We start from the raw sequence: 23378 nt of genomic DNA, 5'->3' as shown, positions 1-23378 counted from the left end.
CATGGGAGTAGACCAGCTATATAAAATAGAACAACTGTGTAGCTATCTCCCTGTAAATTGTTTTTTTTTTTTTAATTTTTTTTTCAACGTTTTTATTTATTTATGGGACAGACAGAGACAGAGCATGAACGGGGGAGGGGCAGAGAGAGAGGGAGACACAGAATCGGAAACAGGCTCCAGGCTCCGAGCCATCAGCCCAGAGCCTGACGCGGGGCTCGAACTCACGGACCGTGAGATCGTGACCTGGCTGAAGTCGGACGCTTAACCGACTGCGCCACCCAGGCGCCCCTCCCTGTAAATTGTTTATATTGTATTGAATGGGAGTAACTTGACTCCCATTCTTCTGCTTAATGAGTAAAGTGCTCAGGGAGGTTACTCTGGTGATAAAACATACAGTACTTACAGGAATGATCCACCCTCCTTCCCAACTCATCGTTCCCTGTTCTTCATTATTACTGAATGCATCCACCAGTGCGTCTTTGAGAAAATCTACAAGCTTGATTTTTTCCTTCCATTCACGAAGACACTCAGGAATGATATGGGAGAAAATGTTATTCCAGTAAACTGCTTTCATAAAACAGATTTCTTGCACAATACTCATCTTTTGAGGTCTGGTTTATCCCCAATCAATTGCTATTAAATTATCCTCCTGCAACAGATAATGGAAAACTAATCCTTCTGTTGAATACCAGCCCTGCACATCTCACAAGAGAGGTATGAGCCAAGCATACTTTCCACATGAGTAGAAATGTCAGGTGGCCAGTATTATCCCCATCTTATGTCTAGTAGGTTTATGTGCAAGGTACCATAGCCATAAGATGTTCTGATGGCCAAAGGCAACAAGTTAGCATTCATAAGGGCAAAGAGGGAAGGAATAAAAAAAATAGGATACTTACTTGGTCCTAGACCAATGGAAAAAGCAGCAACATAAACAAGCAAGCTGGCTAAGGAAAGCCATTTCAAGAAAGCTGGGACGTCCGCGGGATCTGTGACTATCTGGTATTGAGCTTGGCTCAGTCCAGTATTTGGTAAGTGTGTCACTCCTTTCTTATCCATGTCATTTCTCATGGGCATTAGGGAGCTTTGGCTGCGGGCAGTGAGCTCCTTATAGAGCTCTCTAAGAGTGTCATCACTGGCTGACAGGTTTCCAGGCCCATAGAACACAGACTCATCCAATGATTGGTTGACAGGGCTATGGCTTCTGCAGATATTGGTGAAGTTCATGGGGATGTTGAGATTCACGATGCCCATGGTCATCAATGAAGCTGCCATCACAGAGGAGCCGATACAAAGGAAGGTTTTGCTCCCCACGTGGTCTACAAGAAGAGTGGCGGGGATGGTGCTGATGACCTTGACGACCCCAACCCCAGTGGAGGCGAGGCTCGCTGCCTCATTGCTTTGGAAGCCAACGGACTTCAAAACAGTTGACGCATAGAATAATATGTTTGGCTGACCAGTGACTTGCACAAAAAATACCAATGTTAGGCCTATCATTATCCGGGTCCTCATGTTGTCCTTTGATCGAAACAGATCCCAGAAACTATACTGATCTTCATCTTTCAGGGAAGATTTGATCCCAGTGAGTTCCTCAGTTGTATCTGAGACGGCTCTCAACCTTCTGAGAACCTTGCTGGCAGCTTCCTCGTGTCCTTTCATCACCAGAAACCGGGGACTTGGAGGCAGAAAATACATTGCAATTGCCTGCAAAATTCCCAAGGGAATGACAAGGCCAAACATGTACTTCCAGCCATGGGAAACACTGGCAAACGCATAATTTGAGATGTAGGCAAAAAGTATGCCGATGACAATCATCAGCTCATTCAGTGACACAAGCAGGCCTCTTCGGTGTTGGGGAGCAATCTCTGCAATGTAAACACATGTGGCAATTGAAGAGAGTGAAATGGAAACTCCTAGAGCAACGCGTCCCGCTATGAGGACCGTGTAAGATGAACTGAGTATCAACACCAGGCTTCCGAGTCCAAGTAGGCAGGATGACAAGATGATGGCAGCCCTTCGTCCATATCTGTCAATCAGGACCCCTCCAGTGAGAGAGGCGAGCAAGGCCCCCATGAGGAGGGAGCTCACAACCATCTCCTGCTCGTGGCAGGTTAGGGCTAATAAGGTTCTTATCTGCAGAAGGGCTCCAGAGATGAGCCCAAGTTCATAGCCCACCAGGAGGCCACTGACAGCAGCAGTGACAGACGACAGGAGAGTAAACATGCCGCAACCTACAGGCAGAGAGGAGAGACAGAGAGGTCAGTTCTGCGCCATCAGTTTAAACATTTTATGTCTGAATGGAGACTCAAGCTTGTGTGCGTAAGCTTTTCGGAGCACTGAGTATACACACACGCACATTAATATAGTAAAGTAATGTATTAACAAAAATGATTAGATATAAATGGAAATATCCTTTTTCTCTCATTTTTGGAGGAGAGGGGTGAGGATATTTAGGAAGTCATTTCCTTCTATTTGTGGTGCCACTGTCGTTTCTCAGTGGCCAGCAGACAGCTACGCAAGATAAGCAGATGACGGATGATAAAGACTGAACAAACAAGAGCAACCCCGTTTGGTTCCTGCTTTGGTGTTGGATCAGAAATTCAGCCAGCCCAGGTCCTCGGGCCCCATGGCAGGCTTTTCTCTAAGGGCAAACCTCCAAGGCAGAGTAGAAAGGGTAGAAACCTCCATTCCCCTTGGGTAACCTGGGGAAATGAACCACAACCTCCAGGAAACCTGCTCTCATTTCTCCTTGGTCACATCTGGCCACAGTTGGCTCTTGCTGAAATATGAGGGTTGTGTGTGTGTGTGTGTGTGTGCGCGTGCGCGCGTGCGCACACACACGCACACGCGCGCATATGCCTTAACAAAGTTAAGGTTGTATCAGAAAGAAGGAAGAAGGAAATGGATGCAGGGGAGGGAACCTACAACATCCATTACTTGCTGTGAGTACGGAGGAAGGGGAATAGGACTTGGGGGAAGAAGGACAAAAGGGACTTCGTCTTGTTTTGTTATTTTAATGTTAACAACTGAGGAAAAATAGCAAAATGTTAACAGGCATTAATTTTCAGAAGTAGGTAGGAGGGTGTTTATTATATGTGTATATCTGTAGTTTGTCAAAACAGGAACAAAACGAAACAAAAAGTAACCGAGGGCAGCGCAGGGAAGAGCACTGCAGGCACAGGAAACAGTAGTTTGCAACTGAAAGGCATGACACAGGAAAGCAAATTCTGGAACTGCTGGGCAGCTAGTACATCATATGTGGGGTGCAACCCCAGCTTGGAGAAGTAAATAGGATCCAGTAAATTGGGGTAGACACAGAGGGCACACTTCAAACAGAGCCCTGCAAGTCACAGTGACAACTTTTATTTATTTTTTAAATACTTATTTGGGGGGAGAACATAAGCAGGGCAGGGGCAGGTAGAGGGGGACAGAGGATCTGAAATGGACTCTGTGCTGACAGGCTGACAGCAGCGAGCCTGATGTGGGGCTCGAACTCACAAACTGCAAGATCATGACCTGAATCGAAGTTGGACGCTCAACCGTCTGAGCCACCCAGGTGTCCCACAGTGACACCTTCTATTGTTTTCCAAGTATAATGGGGCCAATGCACACTGAATAGCATGGGGAGACTGACACCAAGTTCCTTGCTGCTGGGTACAGATAAGTTCTTCTAGAAGCAAGACTGGTAACAGAGAAAAGCGTGTTGCCTTAGAGTTGACAAGAGATGATAGTAGCTTGGATGTTCAGAGTAGACCTGGAGACACGTAGACAGATTCAAGAGTTAATTTCGAGGTAGGCTGCCTGGGTGGTTCAGTTGGTTGAGCATCCAAATCGTAATTTTGGCTCAGGTCGTGATCCCAGGGTCATGGGATCGAGACCTGCATCAGGCTCTGCACTGAGTGTGGAGCCTGCTTAAGATTCTCTCTCTCTCTCTTTCTTCCTCTAGTCCCCTTCCCCAGCTCACAAGTGCTCTCTCTCTCTCTAAAATTAAAATAAAAAAAAAAGAGTGAATTTGGAAGTAATAACAACTACACTTGCTTGTGAATTGGGAGTTAGAAGGAGAAGAGGTGGGTCAGAGCCCAAGATGGCTTCCTGGTTTGACCTGTTGGTTGAGTGATTTTATAATGTTCAATACCCTGTGGACAAATATGTACGTGGGATTCAGCAGCATTTATTTGGGATTTAAAAGCAGGGGAATGAATGAAATCAGGTAGGGAGGTGAAGAGAAGAGCTGAAGAAGGAGGAGTAGTCCTGGGACCTGGGGAATGCCAACATCTAGAAGACAGACAACAGCAAAGGAGTTGGAGAAGGAACAGAACTGAGATGTGTACAGAATAGACTAGAAATGTGCATGGGCACACAATTATCACAGGCTGAGCAAGGGCTATTTAAGCCTGTCATTGTGGCGGGGGGGTTAAAAATGATGTTCAGCTCTAGGAAGTGAAGCAGGTCAAATAAAGTTGGTCTGAGTCTCTTCCCACCAGAAATACCCAAGGTATTTTACATCTCCAGGATCCTGGGACATAGGTGACTTCAAAAAATAAATCTAAAAAGGATTGAACATTTAGATGGAGGAGCAAATAAAAGTGCAAGAACCCACAATAAAATAAAAGTAATTCATGAGCATAGTGAACATAAACTATTAAAGTGAAATTAAATTAGCAATTTATCCAGCTAAGTAAAAAACAAATATTTAGCACCAGTACATGGAAGATATTTCTGTAGGTAGTGGGAAGTACACACACACACACACACACACACACACACACAGAGGGACATAAGGACAACCAGATGTAGTTATATAGTTGCCCCAAGAAACCCAAAATTCTGGTGATATCTATATTATCTATTATTTACTATGCAGTGTTTTAGTTTTTACGTGCAAAATGGCTTTAAAGTAGTCTCTTATAGTGGCTCCTGGGTGACTCGGTTGGGTAAGCATCTGACTCTCAATTGCAGCTTAGATATCATGGTTCGTGAGTTCCAGCCCCACATCAGGCTCTCCTCCTCCTCCTCCTCTGTCTCTGCTCCTGCCCCACTTTTTCCCTTTCTCTCAAAATAAATAAACAAATCAACAACAACAACAACAACAAAAAAAGGTACTCTCTTATAAGATCATTCATGTGCTAAATTTCCACATATTTCCGCCCCCCCCCCCATGTGATCTTGAAATCCTCAGCAACATATTTCTCTATGACAAGGAGAATCGGGTCAAATTCTCACATTTTGATAAGAATACTGTATTACTTCGTATCTCTACCTCCCACTGTTCATTTTATCTATTATTTTTTAAGTTTCTTATTTTATTTATTTTTGAGGTGGGGGAGGGACACGGAGAGAGAGAATCTCCAGCAAGTTCCACACTGTCAGCATGAAGCCCAGTGTAGGGCTTGAACCCACCAGCTGTGAGATCACAACCTAACCCGAAATCAAGAGCTTGACTGAGTGAGCCACCCAGGCCCCCCAATTTTATCTACTTTTGACATATTGATTAGCTTTTATATGCTTTGGCAATTGGCCTCTGCTATTCATATTAAAAAAAATAAACGACATTGAAGAATAAAACACTTGTAAGGCAGATTGAGGGAGGCACCCCAGGAGTGGATTTAGAGTGACACAGGGCAGCAATGAGGGGATACTGAGTCAGGGACATGGCAGAATAGATGCTGCAACTGCTTGAGTGGCAGAAGATTGCCCTTGCCACTTCGCCCTCTCCTTCCCCTCTTGTCTCCCCCCTTTGTTAGCTGGGAGATAGTGTTTTCCTACCAAAAGAAAGGCTTCTTGACATACCAGATTCCCTTCCTTTGCTGCTCTATCATGTTACTTCAGACAGAGTCTGAGGTGGGCAAGTCACAAAGCCTGCTCCTTAAACTGTGGGGGAAGTGCTCCTGACGGAAGAGAGATCCAGCTTCTTCGTCCACTTTCTGGACTTAGCTTCATATGCTGATTCTTTTAGTCAGCGTTCACGGGACACGGACAAATTGGGATGTGTGCAAAGGGTCTGGAAACCATCCCAGTTTGTCAAGGTCCCTCTAGATACCCAGCAGCTAGCGCTGAGTATAATTCCTCAGAGTTAACAATAAAATTATTTCCATATGAATTACTAAAAAGTCTTTTTACAAAATTACAAGTGTAAAAGTTTTTTTAAATTAATTAATTAATTAATTAGAGAGAGAGACAGAGCATGAGCAGTGGAGGGGTAGAGTGAGAGGGAGACACAGAATCCGAAGGAGGCCCCAGGCTCTGAGCTGTCAGCACAGAGCCCAACATGGGGCTGGAACTAGTGAACCACGAGATCATGACCTGAGCTGAAGTTGGATGCTCAACCAACTGGGCCACCCAGGCACCCTGAGTTTAAAAATTTTTTTATATATCACAATATTATCTATCTATCTATCTATCTATCTATCTATCTATCTATCTATCTATTTATCTATCTATCTATCCATCTATATCTATCTGTCTTTCTGTCTATCTAGGGAGTTGGTCTTTAAAATCTTAAAGGGTGCAGAGGACATTCTATGACCCTATTCCCACACAGGGGGCATACCAACAGGGGTGATATGTCACAGAATTAAGCTAAGGGCTTAACTGTGTGTATTTCATTTGAGGGGCCTGCCCTCCCTGAGATATGCTTTAAGGGATCCTGATCAAAACAAATTTCACTCATCTTGGTGCTGCTCCTTGTTACTGCTGAAGTTCCCGTACAGTCTCCAGCTGCCCATTTGGGATTTTGAATTCCAACGAGCCCGTGGAAGGTTAGTCCCTAATCACCCTAGATTGTAGCCCTGTGACACCTCAGGACTTCCACGACAGGACATTTTCCTGGTGCTAATTTACCATAAAAAAACAGTGAAGAGACATAAAAAGTGGACTTTTTTTTTTTTTTTTTTTTTGATGATGATAAAAGCAAGACATTATTCTACGGATGCCAGAAGGTAGAAATAACTTTTTCAAGAAATCTGGCCATGAACAGGAGGAAGGAGTGCGTCGCAGGCAGGTGGGGTCTGCCTAAACACAGATGAGAGAGTTTGGGCAGCTCGCTGGACCCAGAAGCAGCAGCTGGTCCTGAAGGAGAGGGCAGGATGAGGAATTCTGATGAATGCCTTTTCAAAGAACACCCAGCCCTGAAGTCAAACACCCTGCACTGCACGTTCACGGTGACGTTTAGCATTTCCATCCCATTTGCTCATGGCCTTGCTCAATGGGCGGACTTTCCTTAACATTCAAGGAAATGGCCCCAAAGGGGCCACAGGGAACTCCCAGCCTTTCGTGGACATCGCAGAAATGGCAACTACGCGCGGACTCACACCTGGGACCCGCAGTGCTGCTGGGTCATGCCTACTTCTCTGTCTTGCTGCTTCGCTAGAAGTCCAGCAGCGTCCCTGTTGAAGCCACGACGCCTGTGCTACAAGGTAAGGAAGTAAAAGCACTTGCGGAAGATGCCATCACAGCCACGGGGCCTCACGTACGTGCACGGAGACCCACACGGAGGGCACAAAGGGCAGGGGCCTCCCCAGGCGAGGCGAGGCCACAACAGCTGCATTGTCCGCCGCTTGTGGTGACTCACATGAAACCACGCTGTCACTGGCTCACACACGACACAATTTTCCATAATATTTGCGTTTCTGCCTGCTCTCTGCTTTCCTCTCTTACCCCATATGTCTGTTCCAGCCTGGGTACATAATGGGCGCACCATGAACACTTGTCGGCTCGCTAAATCCTACAACAGACGGCAAAACGTGCACACACAGGTTCCTCTGGAAGGCAGCCAGGGAATTGGACGGCGTGCCCCGGTGCGAATGCCTCTGAGGTTTCAAAGACCCCCCACTTCACGTTTTGCTCGGGGGGGGGGAAACTGGCAGTGGCCCCCAAATGGCCTTGCAGATGTGGTCTCCCCTTTCTCCACTCCTCCTCCCTGAATATCTTCCATCCCAACTCATCTTTCAAGAGTCATCCCAAGCGCCACCTCCCCCAGGAAGGCCACGCTGCTCGGCCTTATTTTGCGAGCTTCACCCCTCACCCCCCTGGGCTCCTGCCGCCCAAAGAATGTGTTTCTAGTGCACCTGTCATCTTTCAAAGTGCTCACTTATTTACCCATTTGTCTCCACCTGTTAAACCGAACGTCTAAGAACTCTACTTTCCTTATGTCTGTATTCTCATCTGTGGTCTTTGGCGCAAGGTAAATACTCAGTAAATGTTTGCTGAGTGATGGAATAAATGAATGAATGATAAGAGCCCTCCAGAACACTGATCCTTGGTCCTCTCCTCCCCAAGGTTCTGTCGGCAGACTAAGATTAAGGCACAGTATTATGGAATGGTTAGCATTTACAACTTTATATTTACATAAATGCTTAGCATTTGAACAGCATAGCATTAGCATTTCTATAAAGCTTTCAGCACTATTTTTAGCCTGTTAATATAGCACCACCGGAGACACCGTAAACCGTTTCGTTATCACTCATATATTTATTCTTTATGAAACGTGAGCCCCGTGTTCTCTGGCTGTTCAGACTCACTGTTTAGCAGCACCCGTCAGGGACTCGGGTTTTCAGCCCCCACAACAGTCTCCAGACACCGGTTCCTCCCAGCCCATCCGGACTACTTGCTGTTTCTGGAAAATGCCATGCGCTTTCCCAGACTCGTGCTTCTCTTCCAGCTGTTCCCCCTCAGGGTATGTCTCTCCCCTAACTTCAGAGTCTAGGGGAAACCTGAGTCATCTCTGAAGATACAGTTTGAATATCGCCTTCTCTACAAAACCTTTCCAGACGCCCTCTGGTTAGCGTTAATCTCTCTCCTCTCTTGCCTTTCTGTCCATGACCTTACAGCACCCTGGATCATATTTAGTTGCGCCCGTCTCCTGCCTTAGACTGGGAGCGCCTTGAGAGTAGGACTGTCGCCATCAAGGGACAAAACTCATCAAGGGACCCACACAGGGCCTGCCAGGAGGGCTCAGTACAGACTCCTGGTTGTCACGTGGGGGAAGGGCGCTGGCCCAGAGGGCTCCCCCAGGCCCAGAGGGTATGGCCCCCGGAGAGTTGAGGTGTGCTGTTTCCACCAGCTGCCAAAGGTCCCGGATGCTGCCCCTGGGCCCTAGACCACGTGTGGGGCCCCTGGTGGTGGTAAATACTGGGCACTAGCCCGCATCTAGTCCCCCTCCCTGCCTCCCAATCCCCCTTAGCGTACAATGAAACTCAGCCCGACAGAAAATTTGGCCTCCCTCTCTACCTGCTATTGTTTGGCCTTTCGAAAACAAAAAACGATAGGAACTTTGCTTTCTTTTTCATTTTTCAAATCTCAGGTTTGATTTAGTAGTACGCATACAGACACACTTTCCGGAAACCAGGCTTCTCCAAATTCCCTGCGCTAGGGAGGTCCCCAGAGGGGACGCTGCTTACACTGGCTTATTAGCCCTTCCCTTCATCTTGCCCTATTAACTCTCTTTTTCTGCCCGATTATTCACAGGACTTCCATTCTTCCATTCCATTCTTTTCTTTCTTCCCTTTTCGCTTTTTTGCCTTTCCGTCCTTCCTTCCCTCCTTCACTGTGAGACTTCTGCCGGGATAAGTCTGGCTACTTGTTTCTTCCACGCTTTTCTGCTTCTACTTGAGTTCTTCTACTCAGGAAAGATTTCTTCTAGTATTTTGGGTTTCCCCCTATTTGTTTAGTAATAATTATTTATGTGTTACTTATACATATTCATCTCATTTCCCGCCTGTATCTTTTTTTTTTTTAATGTTTATTTGTTTTTGACAGAAAGAGAGCACGGAACGGCGAGGGGCAGAGAGCGAGACCAAAGCACTGAGAGCAGAGACCCCTTCGTGGGGATCGAACTTACACACCATGAGATCATGACCTGAGCCGAAGTCGGATGCGTAACAGACTGAGCCACCCAGGCGTCCCCACTCTCTGTCTCCTTGTCCTGCTTATGTGCACCTAGAATAGCCTCTCCTACGTCGCAGATCTCAGAATATAGTTCTCCTCCGGCGGCGTTAGTGTCCTCACGCTCATGACAGGTTCACACAGGCCTGTCTGCACCTGTGTCCTCAGCTCTGTCTTCACCTGGATTTGTTCTCGTCGTCGGGCGTTGTCCTCATCTCTTTTTTCAGAGTCTACTTTTACAAAATGCAGAGAGAACAGAAAACAGATGCTTTCCAAAAATGTATGTATGTTTCCTATAAAAAGAAATCTTAAAATGCATCCTTCGCCTTTGTATTTAGAACATACTTGCCAGTGGCCAGATTTGTTGCTTTCTCTGTATCCAGCCCCCAGATCAGTTATGATATTTTTGACCGTAGGAAACCAAAACCTAAAAAACAAGGCTTTAAAACATTGTGGCATTCGCTGCTTAATTGGTGAGAAGACCGAGTTGAGTTTGGCGTCTCCAAGGATTCATACTCTATCCATTCTTCTGTTCCTGCCTCCTCAGAGGGTTGGCTTTTGCCCCTGGTTTGTCACCATAGGTGCAAAGAGGCCGCCACAGCCCCAGGCTTAAGATTCTCTCGCAACCAAATTCAAAGGCGAGTGACGGTGGAAGAAGGCTTGTGGTAAGGCCTCTTTCTTTTTTTCCATGGAGGGAACTTTCCAGAAGCACCCTGGAAGAGGATGGGCTTCAGGATACGCTAGCCCCGAAATGTGGTGCCTTGGCTTATTGAATGCTTTAAGCTGAAGGAGTTTGAGAAAATGGCAGAAGTAGGGGGGTCCCTCTGGCCTTCTCCCTGCCCTTTCCCCCTGAAGCAGGTGACACCTTTACATGGGAGGTGCCCTCCCCACACCCACAGGAAGGGAACAATCTTATCTCTGAAGACAGAGAGAGACCACAAAGGATCCGAACAAACAGGCCTTGCCCAGTCTCCCCAGTTCACAACACCTACCTCACACACCTTGACCTGTCATTTGCTCCGTGGCTGTCCACGCTTCATCAAACGGAGCATAACAACACTCAGGTTTAACCATTTCTTACTCTTTGGTTCCCGAGGGCTCCCGTGTCATGTAGAACTCGCATTAAGTTCACGTGGACACTTTTTCCCTCCCAATCTGTCTTTGTCAGTTTAATTTTCAGACCTAGCTGAAGACTTCCCGTCATGTCTCATTGGCCAGAAGCAGAGGGTTCCCTGGTCAGACTTGGCTGCAAGGGAGCCTGAGATGCGAGTCTCTGAATATTTTAGCTCCCCAGATAGGAAAGGCAGAACATGAGAAGGGAGTTGGAACAGCTGTTGGGTTTTCAGTGTCTTACATACCTTATTCTAGCCACCCGGCAGCCGTCGAGAACTCCTCTTAGCGAGACCGGGGGGAGCACTTGGTGTGCAAAGCGACTGGCCAAATTTCTGATGCCTGGAAGTAATTTTTCTGGTGGGACGCCATTGGACGGAGGAAGGACTTGTATTGCTTCCATGTTTTGGTCCCCTGACTAGGAAGAAGAGATACCATTCCTGCATGATTTAAAGCAGTCTGGAAAACCAGTACGGGCAAAGCTACAACTTCTGGAAGGCACCATTCCAGTGGCTCATCCAGGCTTTGTCCCTTCTTAAACACTGATCTCATGTTCCAGAACTCGGTGAGCCGCTGTCTTTCCTAGCTGCCCAGAGTTGCTGAAATCTTGGAAACTGTAGCCCCTGAGAGAGAAAGAGAAGTAACGCCAACGGGATGCCTGGGAAGATCGGACCGTGCGGCAAAGCTTCGACCCTCTGTCAGAATGGCCCCAGGGGTCTGTGGCGATGTCTTCCCTATATCTGGCTCCCGAAAATCCTCTCCATTAGGGATGTGCAGTGGGAGTTTGTGCAAAGCTAAAATGTTACTGCCTTTTATACATCAGGCCCATGTTTGTACCTAACTTTGGGTTAAATGCTAACCCACTGATGAATATCTCTGGCTTTTATGCTTTTGTGACTTTACACCTCTTTCCATGTTTTTATGGATATTTTCAACAGACAGTTAAGGGGGTGTGATTTGGAGAACAAACCAGCAGCCACGTCACCTGGAGACGTCTGAGGACTCCACCACGGAGATTCTCAGTGTGTGCGAGTGCAAGTGAGCTATGGACATGTGAGAATTCACAAAATCTTTAATTAGTGAATGTTGGAAAACATAGTAACACGTGTATCTGTACTCGAAGATTTCAACCGTATGCAGATGTGATGGAAAAATTATAAAAAAGTTCAAGTTCCGGTGATGGCACAGTAGCGTCCCTTCGGTCTATATTTTCTTTTTTTAAAAAATTTTTAAATGTTTTTATTTATTTTTGAGACAGAGAGAGACAGAGCATGAGCAGGCGAGGGGCAGACACAGAATCAGAAGCAGGCTCCAGGCTCTGAGCTGTCAGCACAGAGCCCAACAGGGGGCTCGAACTCACAGACTGTGAGATCAGGACCTGAGCTGAAGTTAGAAGCTTAACCGACTGAGCCACCCAGGCGCCCCCTGTCAGTCTATATTTTCTAATCAATAAATATAAGATGGCAGAAACTATTATGTGAGGATCTAAAGTTGCTTAAGGAGTTGTCAAAGGGGTCTATATACTTGAAAATGACTGGGAATCATCCGTAGTGCATTTAAACATTTTAAATTGGGAAAATACAATGGGAAGAGAACAAAGAATATTGTAAAGGCTGTGGATGCAAAGCTCTTAGGAAATGCACTTGATTTACTAAAAATAAATACCTGCATGGTCACCTGGATGTTAAGGGAGAAGTGCATGGGGCAAGTTGATAATATACAAGTGGACTATGGGAAAGAGAGAGAGAGGAAAAAAAAAAAAAAAAGGCCGAGATGTTTTATATAACATAAGGGAAGAATTTTGACCTGTGTGTGGATGTGTGTGTGTGTGTATGACAGAGAGAATTCAAGAAAGACTGGCCAAGAATGCCCAGAAATGGAAGACATTGAAGAAAAATGGAGAAATGGAAGAAAAGGTCCGGACAGGTTATCAAGTTGTGGGGGAGAGGACGGGGATAAGGGAACAAAAGGGCCACAGGCCTACAGATTTTAGGAAAGCTGGTTTACAAGAAATTCCCTACGGTAGATTTGACAGGATAATTTTAAAAATGGGCTCACCAAACATTTATTTGGATGATAGCTGTCTGCAAATCGTAGTAATGATCCACAAAGAGCTTATATGAATGGGATTTGAGAGTGTGAAGGAAAAACGGTCAGGATCTGCACATGGATCAAAGCAAAGATAAGAGAAAAAGACTAATTGTAGAAAGTGAAGGTTAAGAATCCAGTGGAGACAGGAAGTTGATCAGAAGAATAGCAAGGCTCCTCAGGTATTGTGTGCATGCACAGCGAGGGCGGCGAGTAAGAAAACATGTGGACTTAGCCTCATGGGGGCTGGAACTGTGTTTATTTAAATATTAAAATAGGGGCGCCTGGGTGGCGCAGTCGGTTAAGCGTCCGACTTCAGCCAGGTCACGATCTCGCGGTCCGTGAGTTCGAGCCCCGCGTCAGGCTCTGGGCTGATGGCTCAGAGCCTGGAGCCTGTTTCCGATTCTGTGTCTCCCTCTCTCTCTGCCCCTCCCCCGTTCATGCTCTGTCTCTCTCTGTCCAAAAAATAAATAAACGTTGAAAAAAAAAAATTAAAATAATGGTGGCCCCATGAAGCTGGAGGACTTTGACATGCAGATAAGGTTTTCTAGAACTCTCTAATTCTGTCCCCACTACCATCATTTTCAGAAACTTGCTTGGTTTCTCTAAACCGATATGGTCTCTTCCTAAGAATGCTTCCTCTCATGGTACTTAGCACACAAAGGTTTTGTGATATGGTCCCTGCTTACATCTTCAGATTTCTTTGTCGTCCTCTGCCCTCCACCTTCTTTGAACTCTGTGCTCTCGTCACACAGAAATAGCTGGAGGTCCCTGACTGTGCCATTTTGTCTTCTCAAAATTTGTACGCAAGCTATTTTCTCTGCTTATGATGCTCTCCGTAAATGCACTGACCTCAGTTATACCTTCTTGACTCAACTTCACTCTACTATCTTCCAGAATCCATCAAAACCTGGCTGAGCTGCCCCATGGGCATTCGTATGGCATTATATCCCCGGCCACGTCCTCCATCCTGGGTTTCCTCAACTCGTGTCTCTCTCCACCAGTTGGTAATATGTATCGGCATTGCACGCATGTCTCTTATTCACCCTGGACCCGGCTGTAGCACGTTTGCTAAACGATCATCTTATAATTATTTCGATTCTGGTAAAATCTGGTAAAATCTACAGACACGGATAATGTCCTACATATTGTTTTTCACTCTGAAGTATCCAGCAAGAAGTTCTCAATATGTACTGCCGAATTCCCATGTTCTTTAGTTTAGCGGAACAAATGCTTAATTCATTTGCTCATTTAACAGCTCAGCATGTACTATGCGCCAGCACCATGTTGGGCACAGATGGTAACATGCTCATCTGGATGAACAGTGCAGTCAGCAGGATGGTCTTTATGAGCACTGTGTTGAGAGATTTCCCAGGTTGCATCTGGATTTGGTAGCTCAAGATGGTGGTACTTGTCCCACGTGCACGTGATCCCTGATGGAAAAGGCATAGCTCCTACCTCTTAGGAACAGTATTTTCCAAGCCCACAGTGCTTGCGATCCTCTCAGAGCTCTGACAAATGTACAAGAATGTGTATTTTATCCAGGAGCTTATAACCTTATAGCAAAGGACGTGTTGCATGGAAAATCAGGGAGCTAGCTAAAATCGAATGCAATAAAGTTCTGAAACGAGTTTAACAGGTACCCCAAATCAAAGATCAGATAACAGAACAGAGCAGGGAGTAGAGACATTGGTGCTGGATGGTATTACGGGTCAAGTGGGTAAAACCGTGGATTGGATCATAGGATACTGACACTCTGATATTATCCATGCTACCTGGAGTGAGTCCCTTTGGTTCTCTCCAGGAGGTACCCGGGCTTAAGGTGAAGGTACAGTCAGGAATCAGAGTGCCTGATTAGTTACCAGCTAGATTGTGACATGTCCCTTAACCTTTCTGTTCCTCTGTGTCCTCATTCCTAAGATAGAGATATTAATATTACCTACTTCATAAAGTTGTTATGAGGATTAATGAGGCAGAAGAATGTGTTGGGCATGGTAGTAAGCATTTGGTTCTCCTGGCCTCAGTTTCCTTATCTGTGAACTGGGGATAGTAGTACCTCATTGTGTTATTGTAAAGATAAGAAGGAATAATAGTAATAGAAACATTTGACCCACAATAATCATTCAACAGAAATTTGTGTCGTCTGGATCAGTGGGGTAAAATCTCCATGACACAGAAATAAACCTTTGAAACAGTCTCTCTTACTGATAGCAAAGGAAGCAAAATGATACCTTGTTTCCAGCATAACAATTATGCCTTTTCATAAATTCTTGAATTCCTCTGTTTTTGGTAGTACCTACATAATTGGATTTATACCATGAAAAATTCTTCCCGTGAGTTTGCCTGGGGTTTCAACAATCTTGTTTCCCAATGGAATTGAAACATTTTATTAGCTTGGGAATGCTCTCTCACCACAAACTGATCTTAATCACAATTTATTTCTCTGTTCTTAAAAGTCTTGCTGGGGCACCTGGGTGGCTCAGTCAGTTAAGCCTCTAACTTCAGCTCGGGTCATGATCTCCAGTTCGTGAGTTCGAGCCCCTCATCAGGCTGTCTGCTGTCTGCTTTCAGCATGGAGACCACTTCAGATCTTGTCTCCCTCTCTCTTCTGCTCCCCAACCTGTCTCAAAAATAAATAAACATTAAAAAAAAAAAAAAAAGTCTTGCACCTCTGAGGCTGAGATGCCATTTCAGGCTGGTTTCTAAATTAACATTGCACGTTGCTCCCAGCACCAACTTCCACAAAGTATGGAAGCAGGTGCATGTAGAACAAATTTTGGAGAAAATTATATGGACATAACCAGCAGCCCCAGAGTCTGCCTAACTGTGCCAGGCAGACCTGAGTCATGAGTGTTCCGGAGAAACAATTACTTCCAAGGGGAGCACAATTTAACAGCTTAAAGGTGAATTACACTTGATTTACTCAAGGAAAAAAATACTCCTGTAAGTCAAACAAAGGACTGCATTTTTCCCCCTGGTATTTTGGCAGAACAATATAAAGTAAGGGATTGTTCGAAAAGAATGAAACCTACTGAAATTAAAAGGATGTAATACATTATTTTAGTTTTATTATTACTCCTATACCTCAATTGTATAGAAAAATTAGTATATCACTGAAGTATAGCCATTTAGCAAATGTATAAATGAGTGTGCTGTGTTGTGTGTGTGGGGTTTTTTTGGTTTTCTTTTTTTTAATTTTTAATTAATTAATTAATTAATTTTTAGGATCCTATGGGATTAGCAGTGCTGTGACATAGGAAGTAAAACGGTACCAATGAGCCAAAAGAAAACAAAATTAAATGTTAAAAAACATGTATGATTTTATGATTTACTGTAAAGGTTATATAGCTGACTCTAAGTTTCAGCTGGGAACTATCTGGGGTGATTTCAAGTCCTTTGCCTTTAACGGAGATTAGGTACCTTCTGAGGGAAGACGGGATGAGAAATTATCCTTATTTGGTATTTGGTCAAACAGCCCCTTGAAATGAAGCCCATTCTTTTTTTTTTTTTTAATTTTTTTTCAACGTTTTTTATTTATTTTTGGGACAGAGAGAGACAGAGCATGAACGGGGGAGGGGCAGAGAGAGAGGGAGACACAGAATCGGAAACAGGCTCCAGGCTCCGAGCCATCAGCCCAGAGCCTGACGCGGGGCTCGAACTCAGGGACCGCGAGATCGTGACCTGGCTGAAGTCGGACGCTTAACCGACTGCGCCACCCAGGCGCCCCAAAATGAAGCCCATTCTAACCTTCCCCCCCCTTTCTCACCGTATCTTGGTATCTTTTTACATGGCTTTTATTCTCTATTGTATTCAATAACTCATCTTCTTGGGGAAGACTGTGCCCGAGGAAACCATTGAACTAGGGAACCCAACTCTGCTCAATTTAAGAATCTTCTACAACGAGTTCTGGCTCACAGTCTGAGTCAGTAGGTGTTTTGCTGAGAAGCAGAAACTAATTGCACACTAACAGGGGGCGGGGGGCAACTGGGAGCTCTCAGAACTTTTTAAACCCTGAGGCTAATTATTACTTGGTTCCTACTACTGAGAAAACGCTACCTACAAAACCAGATTCAACAGCTATTATTGAACGAGAAGACAGTCCCACCTATCTATGGCAATTAAACATTGCATTTTCAAATTGGCTGACTCCCCTTGGATTTACACATTTAAATTGGAGTTTTCCTCGGGCAGCTACCGGGTGGGTTTATTTTGAGGTGTTTTTGGTTTTGTTTTCGTTTGTTTGTCGGTCTGTTTTTTTTTACCTGCTAACATAAGATTTAGCCCACCAAAAAGTACCCCCTTGAAAATTCACAAACAGTAGAAGTTAAGGACTACCACTAGGCATGTTCCTGGGATCTCAGAGGCCTCAGCTCCTGCGAGCAATCTGACCAGACTATGCGTGATATTACAAATATTTCACAACGGGGATGGGGCACTGACCCATCAGAAGAGGCATTAGCTGTAAAACCAGCTCAGGCACAATGTGTCTGCTGACTGATTTCAGTTCTCCGGGTCAGTCACACCGCTTGAAGGCTTCATCCATGTCTGCCAGGCCCTGCCTCCTGCAGGCTCCCTCCAGTGCATGTCCGCAGCTGTGGTGGCAGCCAGGGGGTAGCCTGTGGAAGCAGCAACCTCTCTGCCCTCTCTAGGGCACAGCCCTTTCAAAGGGAAACAAGAGCCCTGGCTGTGTGAGCCCAACACTACCGGGAGTCTGTGGTGAAACAGCTTCCGCCATGTTGGCTCAGAGCCTTCTCTCTCCCTAGATCTCAGAGAAGCCATTTGCCTGGCCCTCACAGTCACAAGGAGCCTCAAACTGAGGCTTTTGATGTGATTTTCAAGTGAGGTTAAATGTACAGTCATAGAGATAAGCTGACCGAAGTGAAAAGGGAGATAATCGTCTTTAAATCTGTTCTTATTTCCAGACAAAAGAGTCGACAGTCTCTCAGAGATTCACATGTCTATCAAGCCTGCCATTTCCTTGGCAATATCAAGCTGTATAGAATAGTTTTTTTATTGTTATCAGTCATCAATTTGTTAAATGCCTGTGTGTTTAAAGCACAATAATCCGTGTCACAGGTTTTGCCACTTTTTAATGTAGGGAAAGCCTGGGAAAATGCTAATGGCTAAGACCTGGGCCTTCCCCAAATGACTGGTTTGCTGTTAGACTTGCCCTTCCCACAACCAAGGCTCCGTTAAGGGGTCGAGTTGATTGGCCTGACTTGCTCTTCCCTGGGTTCAAGGTTCCTTCTAAAGTCTGCTCAACTCTCTTACAGGTAGACTGTCCATCGGGCTGCCCAAGGAAGCCTGAGGGAGCTGGGCCTGACTGAGTTTAAGGGGGCCTGGTTCAGGCTAACCCTGGGAACCCAAGACTCAGTAGGAGCATAGTAAAAATGCCCCACCCTCAAAGACATCGCCTGCATAACCAGAGTAGTGACAGACCTGTGGTTTGCTAATGTGGTCCCACCCAGGACCCAGCTCAGGACTACAGGAGATAGGAAGGGATCAGGGAGCAGCCCGCATCAGGCTCTTCCTTTTCTTCACCCCCCTTTCCACTAAAGAGGTGCCATGATTACCTCTCTTACATGCTGACCACCTACTTCAGCTTTTCCTTTGTCGAAAGGAGTTTCACAGCTTTAAACAAGTTTGAAAACAACTGCCTTTGGATACTCATCTGATTAGCCCAAGTGTACATTTCGTAAATCTCAGCCTGCGGCATTTTGGATTTAGAAGGGTCTCAGGGGGGACGAAGCCCAGCCCCTTCAACTGGGCCAGTGAGTCCAGCCAGTTATATTGATCTGGGTTCCAGTGCATCGGGCAGCCGGGGCTCCATTGCTTGAGAACTTGCACTCATACAGTGAATACTGTTCTTGGTCTCTGATCCTTTGGGCAGGTGCTGGTGGGGTAAAAAGGGCCTCAAGGAAACTCCTCTTAGCCTGATCTGAAACATGAAATTGGAGGGGCGCCTGGCTGGCTCAGTCGGTTAAGTGTCAGACTTCGGCTCAGGTCATGATCTCACAGCTTGTGAGCTCGAGTCCCGCCTCGGGCTCTGTGCTGACAGATCGGAGCCTGGCGCCTGCTTTGGATTCTGTGTCTCCCTCTCTCTCTCTGCTTCCCCACTCATGCTCTGTCTCTCTCTCTCTCTCCCCTTCAAAAACAAATAAACATTAAAAAAAAAAAAAAGAAACATGAAATTGGAAGAGTCTGGAAGACCCATCTGCTGAGACAGAGGAATAGGCATCCAGCCCCCCAGGCCAGAGACCTCAGGGTGAGTTTTGCACCAGCCCTGTGAGAACCTGGGCCAACCACACATCCTCTCTCACTTGTGTGAGATGTTGTAGCACTGTGCTTTTCTAATATCACCTACACAGCGGTCGGCTCTAGGCACCAGGATTACGTATTGAGCTTAACGCTGCCTATAAGGTCAGTTATAACATGCCCGTGAATACTAAAAAAAAATTACTAAAAACATACACGCTTTATGTCGTAACTGATTGAAAATGGACTTAAGTTCGTTAGCTTGTAGTCAATGGAACAAAGAATTCTTTCCAGTTTCAGAGGAGGTTCCCGGGGTGAGATCTGCCAACACTTTTATTGGGCGTAAGAGCCTTAGGAGGCGCTAACACGGAGTCTGGAAATTTTTGTGTGGATTTGTTTCTCAGTATCTCACATGATCTAATTACTTTGTCCTGGGTTGTATGACTCATTCGTCTTTGTGCTTTAATTTCCCCATCTAGGAATACAGAAAAACTTGTATCTTCAAATGCAGGACTAGGATGGTAATTATTGAGCATACGTAAATACTCTGGATTTCCTGGATGAAACTATGGGAATGTACAAAGAGGTCAAAAGAACGATTCGACACACATCATTTCATTAAAACCTCAACATTTTCATAAAACAGACTACAGTATAATGCCAAATCGTACAGCGAGCCTGCACTATGCCTTCCATAGGTACAAGTCCATACACATAATTGCCTTGGATACCACGACGCGTCTGAGACAACTTATGAAAATTTGTACTAATAAATCTAAAATGTTTGTATCCATCTAAATATAAACTCTAGCACAAATCAAAGCTTTATTCATTTAAGATTTGGGGGAGACGTTTAGGCTTCCTTTCTTTTCTACGTAATAAAGGTTCATTTACAATTAAGTTAAAAAATAATTTACCGTGTTTATTCATTTTATCATTTCTTTGGAAACCAGTTGCATTGTCAGTTGAATCTTGTGCCTTTCCGAACACTAACACCTGTGACCTTCCTTCAGGATGACCGTGACCTTGCGCAATTTAACCTATTAAGAGTACATGGTGCTTTCAAAGCCATATCAGGATTAAATAGTCCATATTTTTAATTGTTGCCGTGGAGGCCCCTTCAGGACAAAGTTTCTTTTCATCCTCTTTGTGACGTTCTCACGGGCTGGTTAGCGAACCCTTTTGTTGACGTGGCCACCTGAGCAAGCTCGGCGGTTCAGTCTTTCAGGAACTCGGAGAGAACATTGCAACTCTTTCCTTTACCCTCAAATACAAGCTTCCCTGGCCTGCTTGGAGACGTAGGAGCCAGAGAGCACCCTTGGAGAAAGGGGTAGTTCTGCTTAAGTGAGGGAGAGGCCGTCCTGAAGGATGACCTCAGGTACTCATTCTTGACCAGAAGTGGTGAAGTAGGAGGAAGCCGAGGGGGAACAGGGCAGAGAAGAATGACAGCCTCTCATTGTGGAAGAGCCAATCCATGCCTCCGTCAGAGGGGTCGTGGGTTCAAGTCCAAGATCAGACAGACCCACGATGCCAACGTGATTTGATAGATCCACTGCAAGGTGAGAGGCACATGCCTTTTGAATCAGTTAGTGTTCTGGATTGTTCATGAAAACTGGCCATTTTCACATTGGCCATTCTAATAAATGTCCTGGGAATCTATGGTAGGCATGGCGAAGGGACACAGGGCTGAGGAAAGCTTCAGAGAGACAATTATCTGTGTTCGATTTAATTTCCTATTACGATTAGTTTCCATTCCTTTGGGAACCAACTAACAGAGTAGGAAAGGCTAGCCAAGAGCTTGCAGTGCGTTTGTGGGAACTGTAAATGTGGAAGTGAAGGAAAGCATTTGCTGTAGCAAAGAGAACTGGAATGAATTAAAACTTTTTCCAGTTTCGCCTCCAGAAGGAAAAAGGATTCAAGGACCCTCAGTTTGAAAGGCCAGTTTGACAGTTAGGCAGGAGCAAACAGAGCACAGGTTTGAGGCTTCCCTAAGGCTCAAATGCTCAAATGCATAACCAACTAGACGCTGGGAAGTTAAAAAAGAAAGTTGGTGTTCATTGATTACGTAACTAACAATTTTCCAGAGCCTACTTAAAATACGGACTTAAAACATGGTGGTTCTCCATGTTCCCTCCTTACAGATTGCCCATTTGTGGCAATCAATGAAAAAGTGTGTGTGTGTGCGCGCGCGCGTGTGTGTGTGTGTTTACACATGTGACTCCCTTGCCAGTCACTCTTCCCCAAATGAAAAAGAGTTACACATTATGTCAACACAGTCCACGGACCCATCGTGCCAGCAGTGGGACTTCAATCTCCACGTTACAGCTCCTCCTTGCCTCTCCTCCTCCCACCGGATCCCGTTCCCTTCTCTCCACGCACCGTGCACGCTCACGTGTACACACACACGCACGCGCGCGCGCACACACACACACACACACACACACACACGCGCGCGCGAGCGAGACCCGAGCACAGCTTGCTCCTCCAGCCGGTCGGTGCCTCACTTTACCTCTGGCCCCGGGAGGATGCCGGCTGCCGCTGGCCGCGCCGCTGCCGTCCGTCTCGGCCGCTCTCCCCTTCGGGTTCAGCAGAGCGGGGCCCTCTCTGTTTTCAACAGGTACCATGGTCGCGGAGAAGTTACAGCCGCTCCCGCGGCCCCGAACCACCCCGGCTGCCCCCCGTGACAGCGGCGGTCACTGTCCCCATGGTAGCATGCTTAAAGAAGGGTGGAAAAAAAAAAAAAAAAAACTTCGGGCAAAGCCAATGTGATTTGTAACCAACTTTGTTTCTATTTCCGAAGGCTTTGCCCTTTTCGGTGACACAGGCTGTTGCTATTTGCAAGCAGCCTATCAGACGCAGTGGGAGGGCCGTGTCTCCGAGGATTGTTTTTGCCTTCAGATGCGGAGTTGGAAGCAAGGGGTTAAAAGGCCCGGGCGCTCAGGGTTTGGCCGCAAGCTGGGGTTGGTGGGGGGGGGGGGGGGGAGCTCTTGTATGCCCCGCACCTTTGAAAAGAGGCAGAGAAGAGAAACCTGCAGATTTAAAGGGAAGCTGAGAGGGACGGCCCAGAATGTTCACAGATGGTATCACTTAATCTTGCAGAGAGGGGGACAATTTATGCAAAGACATACCAGAAGGAAAAGTGTGGCAGTTTTTCAGCAAGGCTGTTACTCCAAGAGTCGTGATACTCACCATTTAAACAAAGCATAAGACAGCTTTGCTGTTTCGGCCTAATTTTGCTCTAGGTGAGTGTGGTATGCACTCTTCCTCCACAAGGCCCGTCAGACGGATCCAGGCCCGAGACCAAGCGTGCATGAACTCATAGGGCATAGATTCTTTCGACTTTTTATACCCTGGGATGATCGCAAAGTAATCCAGTTTATTTATGCATAGTTGTCTTTATGAGAGGAACCAACCGCTCCCCCCACCCCCCCAACCCCAATCTTCGTGGTTGTGTGATTGCCTGCTTGTGGGAGGAGGGTGTTTCCAATTCAGAGACGTCAGACCGATGACCCATTGTGTGAGTGTGGTGGCCATAGACTCGGAAACAAAATCAGGGAGTGAGAAGAATATTTTGCCCCCCGATTGGTGAATATTATTTAGATAAAAAGGTCTTACAGAGTTGTGATGGTTTACCTTCGGCTGTATGTTTCAGCAAGTCGTGTTTCGCGAAAAATCTTCGGAAATTGGGATCGTTTTAGAAAATCATTAGGCGTGAAAACGAAAATTTACGGAGCACGTACTATGTGCCAGCAATTGTGCCGAGGGTATTAACTCAGATGATTCTTTTCTTTGGAGATGATTCTTTTGAGAAACGACAACAACAACAACAACAACTTGTGAGGCAGGTACCCGTGTTACAGAAGAGGCAATGGACGCTGAGAAAGTTGCCTCAAGTGTCACAGCTACTTTAGTGGCGGGGCTGAGACTGCAAAGCCAGGCAGCCTAATGTACTCCTACATCCGAATTTCCCAGCCTTTCCTTCTCTGACTTTCTTGGCTTCCTTCCCTCATCAGCCTTTCTTGATTTTAGGAAGACGCCCTGAAACA

At 45.9% G+C, this 23378-nt stretch overlaps 1 protein-coding gene and 1 long non-coding RNA gene across 4 annotated transcripts in view; one reads left to right on the top strand and one right to left on the bottom strand.

The window, feature by feature from the left end:
• SLC2A12 (solute carrier family 2 member 12) overlaps positions 1-22083 on the bottom strand; it is a 59463-nt gene extending 37380 nt beyond the window's left edge. Inside the window, exons 1-2 of one of the 3 annotated variants that reach the window (XM_040449129.1) lie at positions 21842-22083; positions 897-2228 (exon numbers count right to left, since the gene is read on the bottom strand). In XM_040449129.1, coding sequence (XP_040305063.1) covers positions 897-2228; positions 21842-21956 — 1447 coding nt within the window. In that variant the 5' untranslated portion in view covers positions 21957-22083. The remainder of the gene's footprint in view (positions 1-896; positions 2229-21841) is intronic. The other 2 variants (XM_040449128.1, XM_040449127.1) reach the window with 2 other exon arrangements.
• LOC121013439 (uncharacterized) lies at positions 2799-10197 on the top strand. Its single transcript, XR_005782708.1, has 3 exons — positions 2799-2939; positions 6697-7412; positions 9754-10197. It is a non-coding gene; the product is annotated as an uncharacterized LOC121013439 (long non-coding RNA).
• Positions 22084-23378: the final 1295 nt, after the last annotated feature.

This window comes from Herpailurus yagouaroundi, unplaced genomic scaffold (assembly GCF_014898765.1).
Source record: "Herpailurus yagouaroundi ecotype Mexico unplaced genomic scaffold, PumYag 198, whole genome shotgun sequence".
Lineage (NCBI taxonomy): Eukaryota > Metazoa > Chordata > Mammalia > Carnivora > Felidae > Herpailurus > Herpailurus yagouaroundi.
Note: the sequence above shows the minus strand (reverse complement) of the source record. Positions and strands in the feature narration are given on the sequence as shown.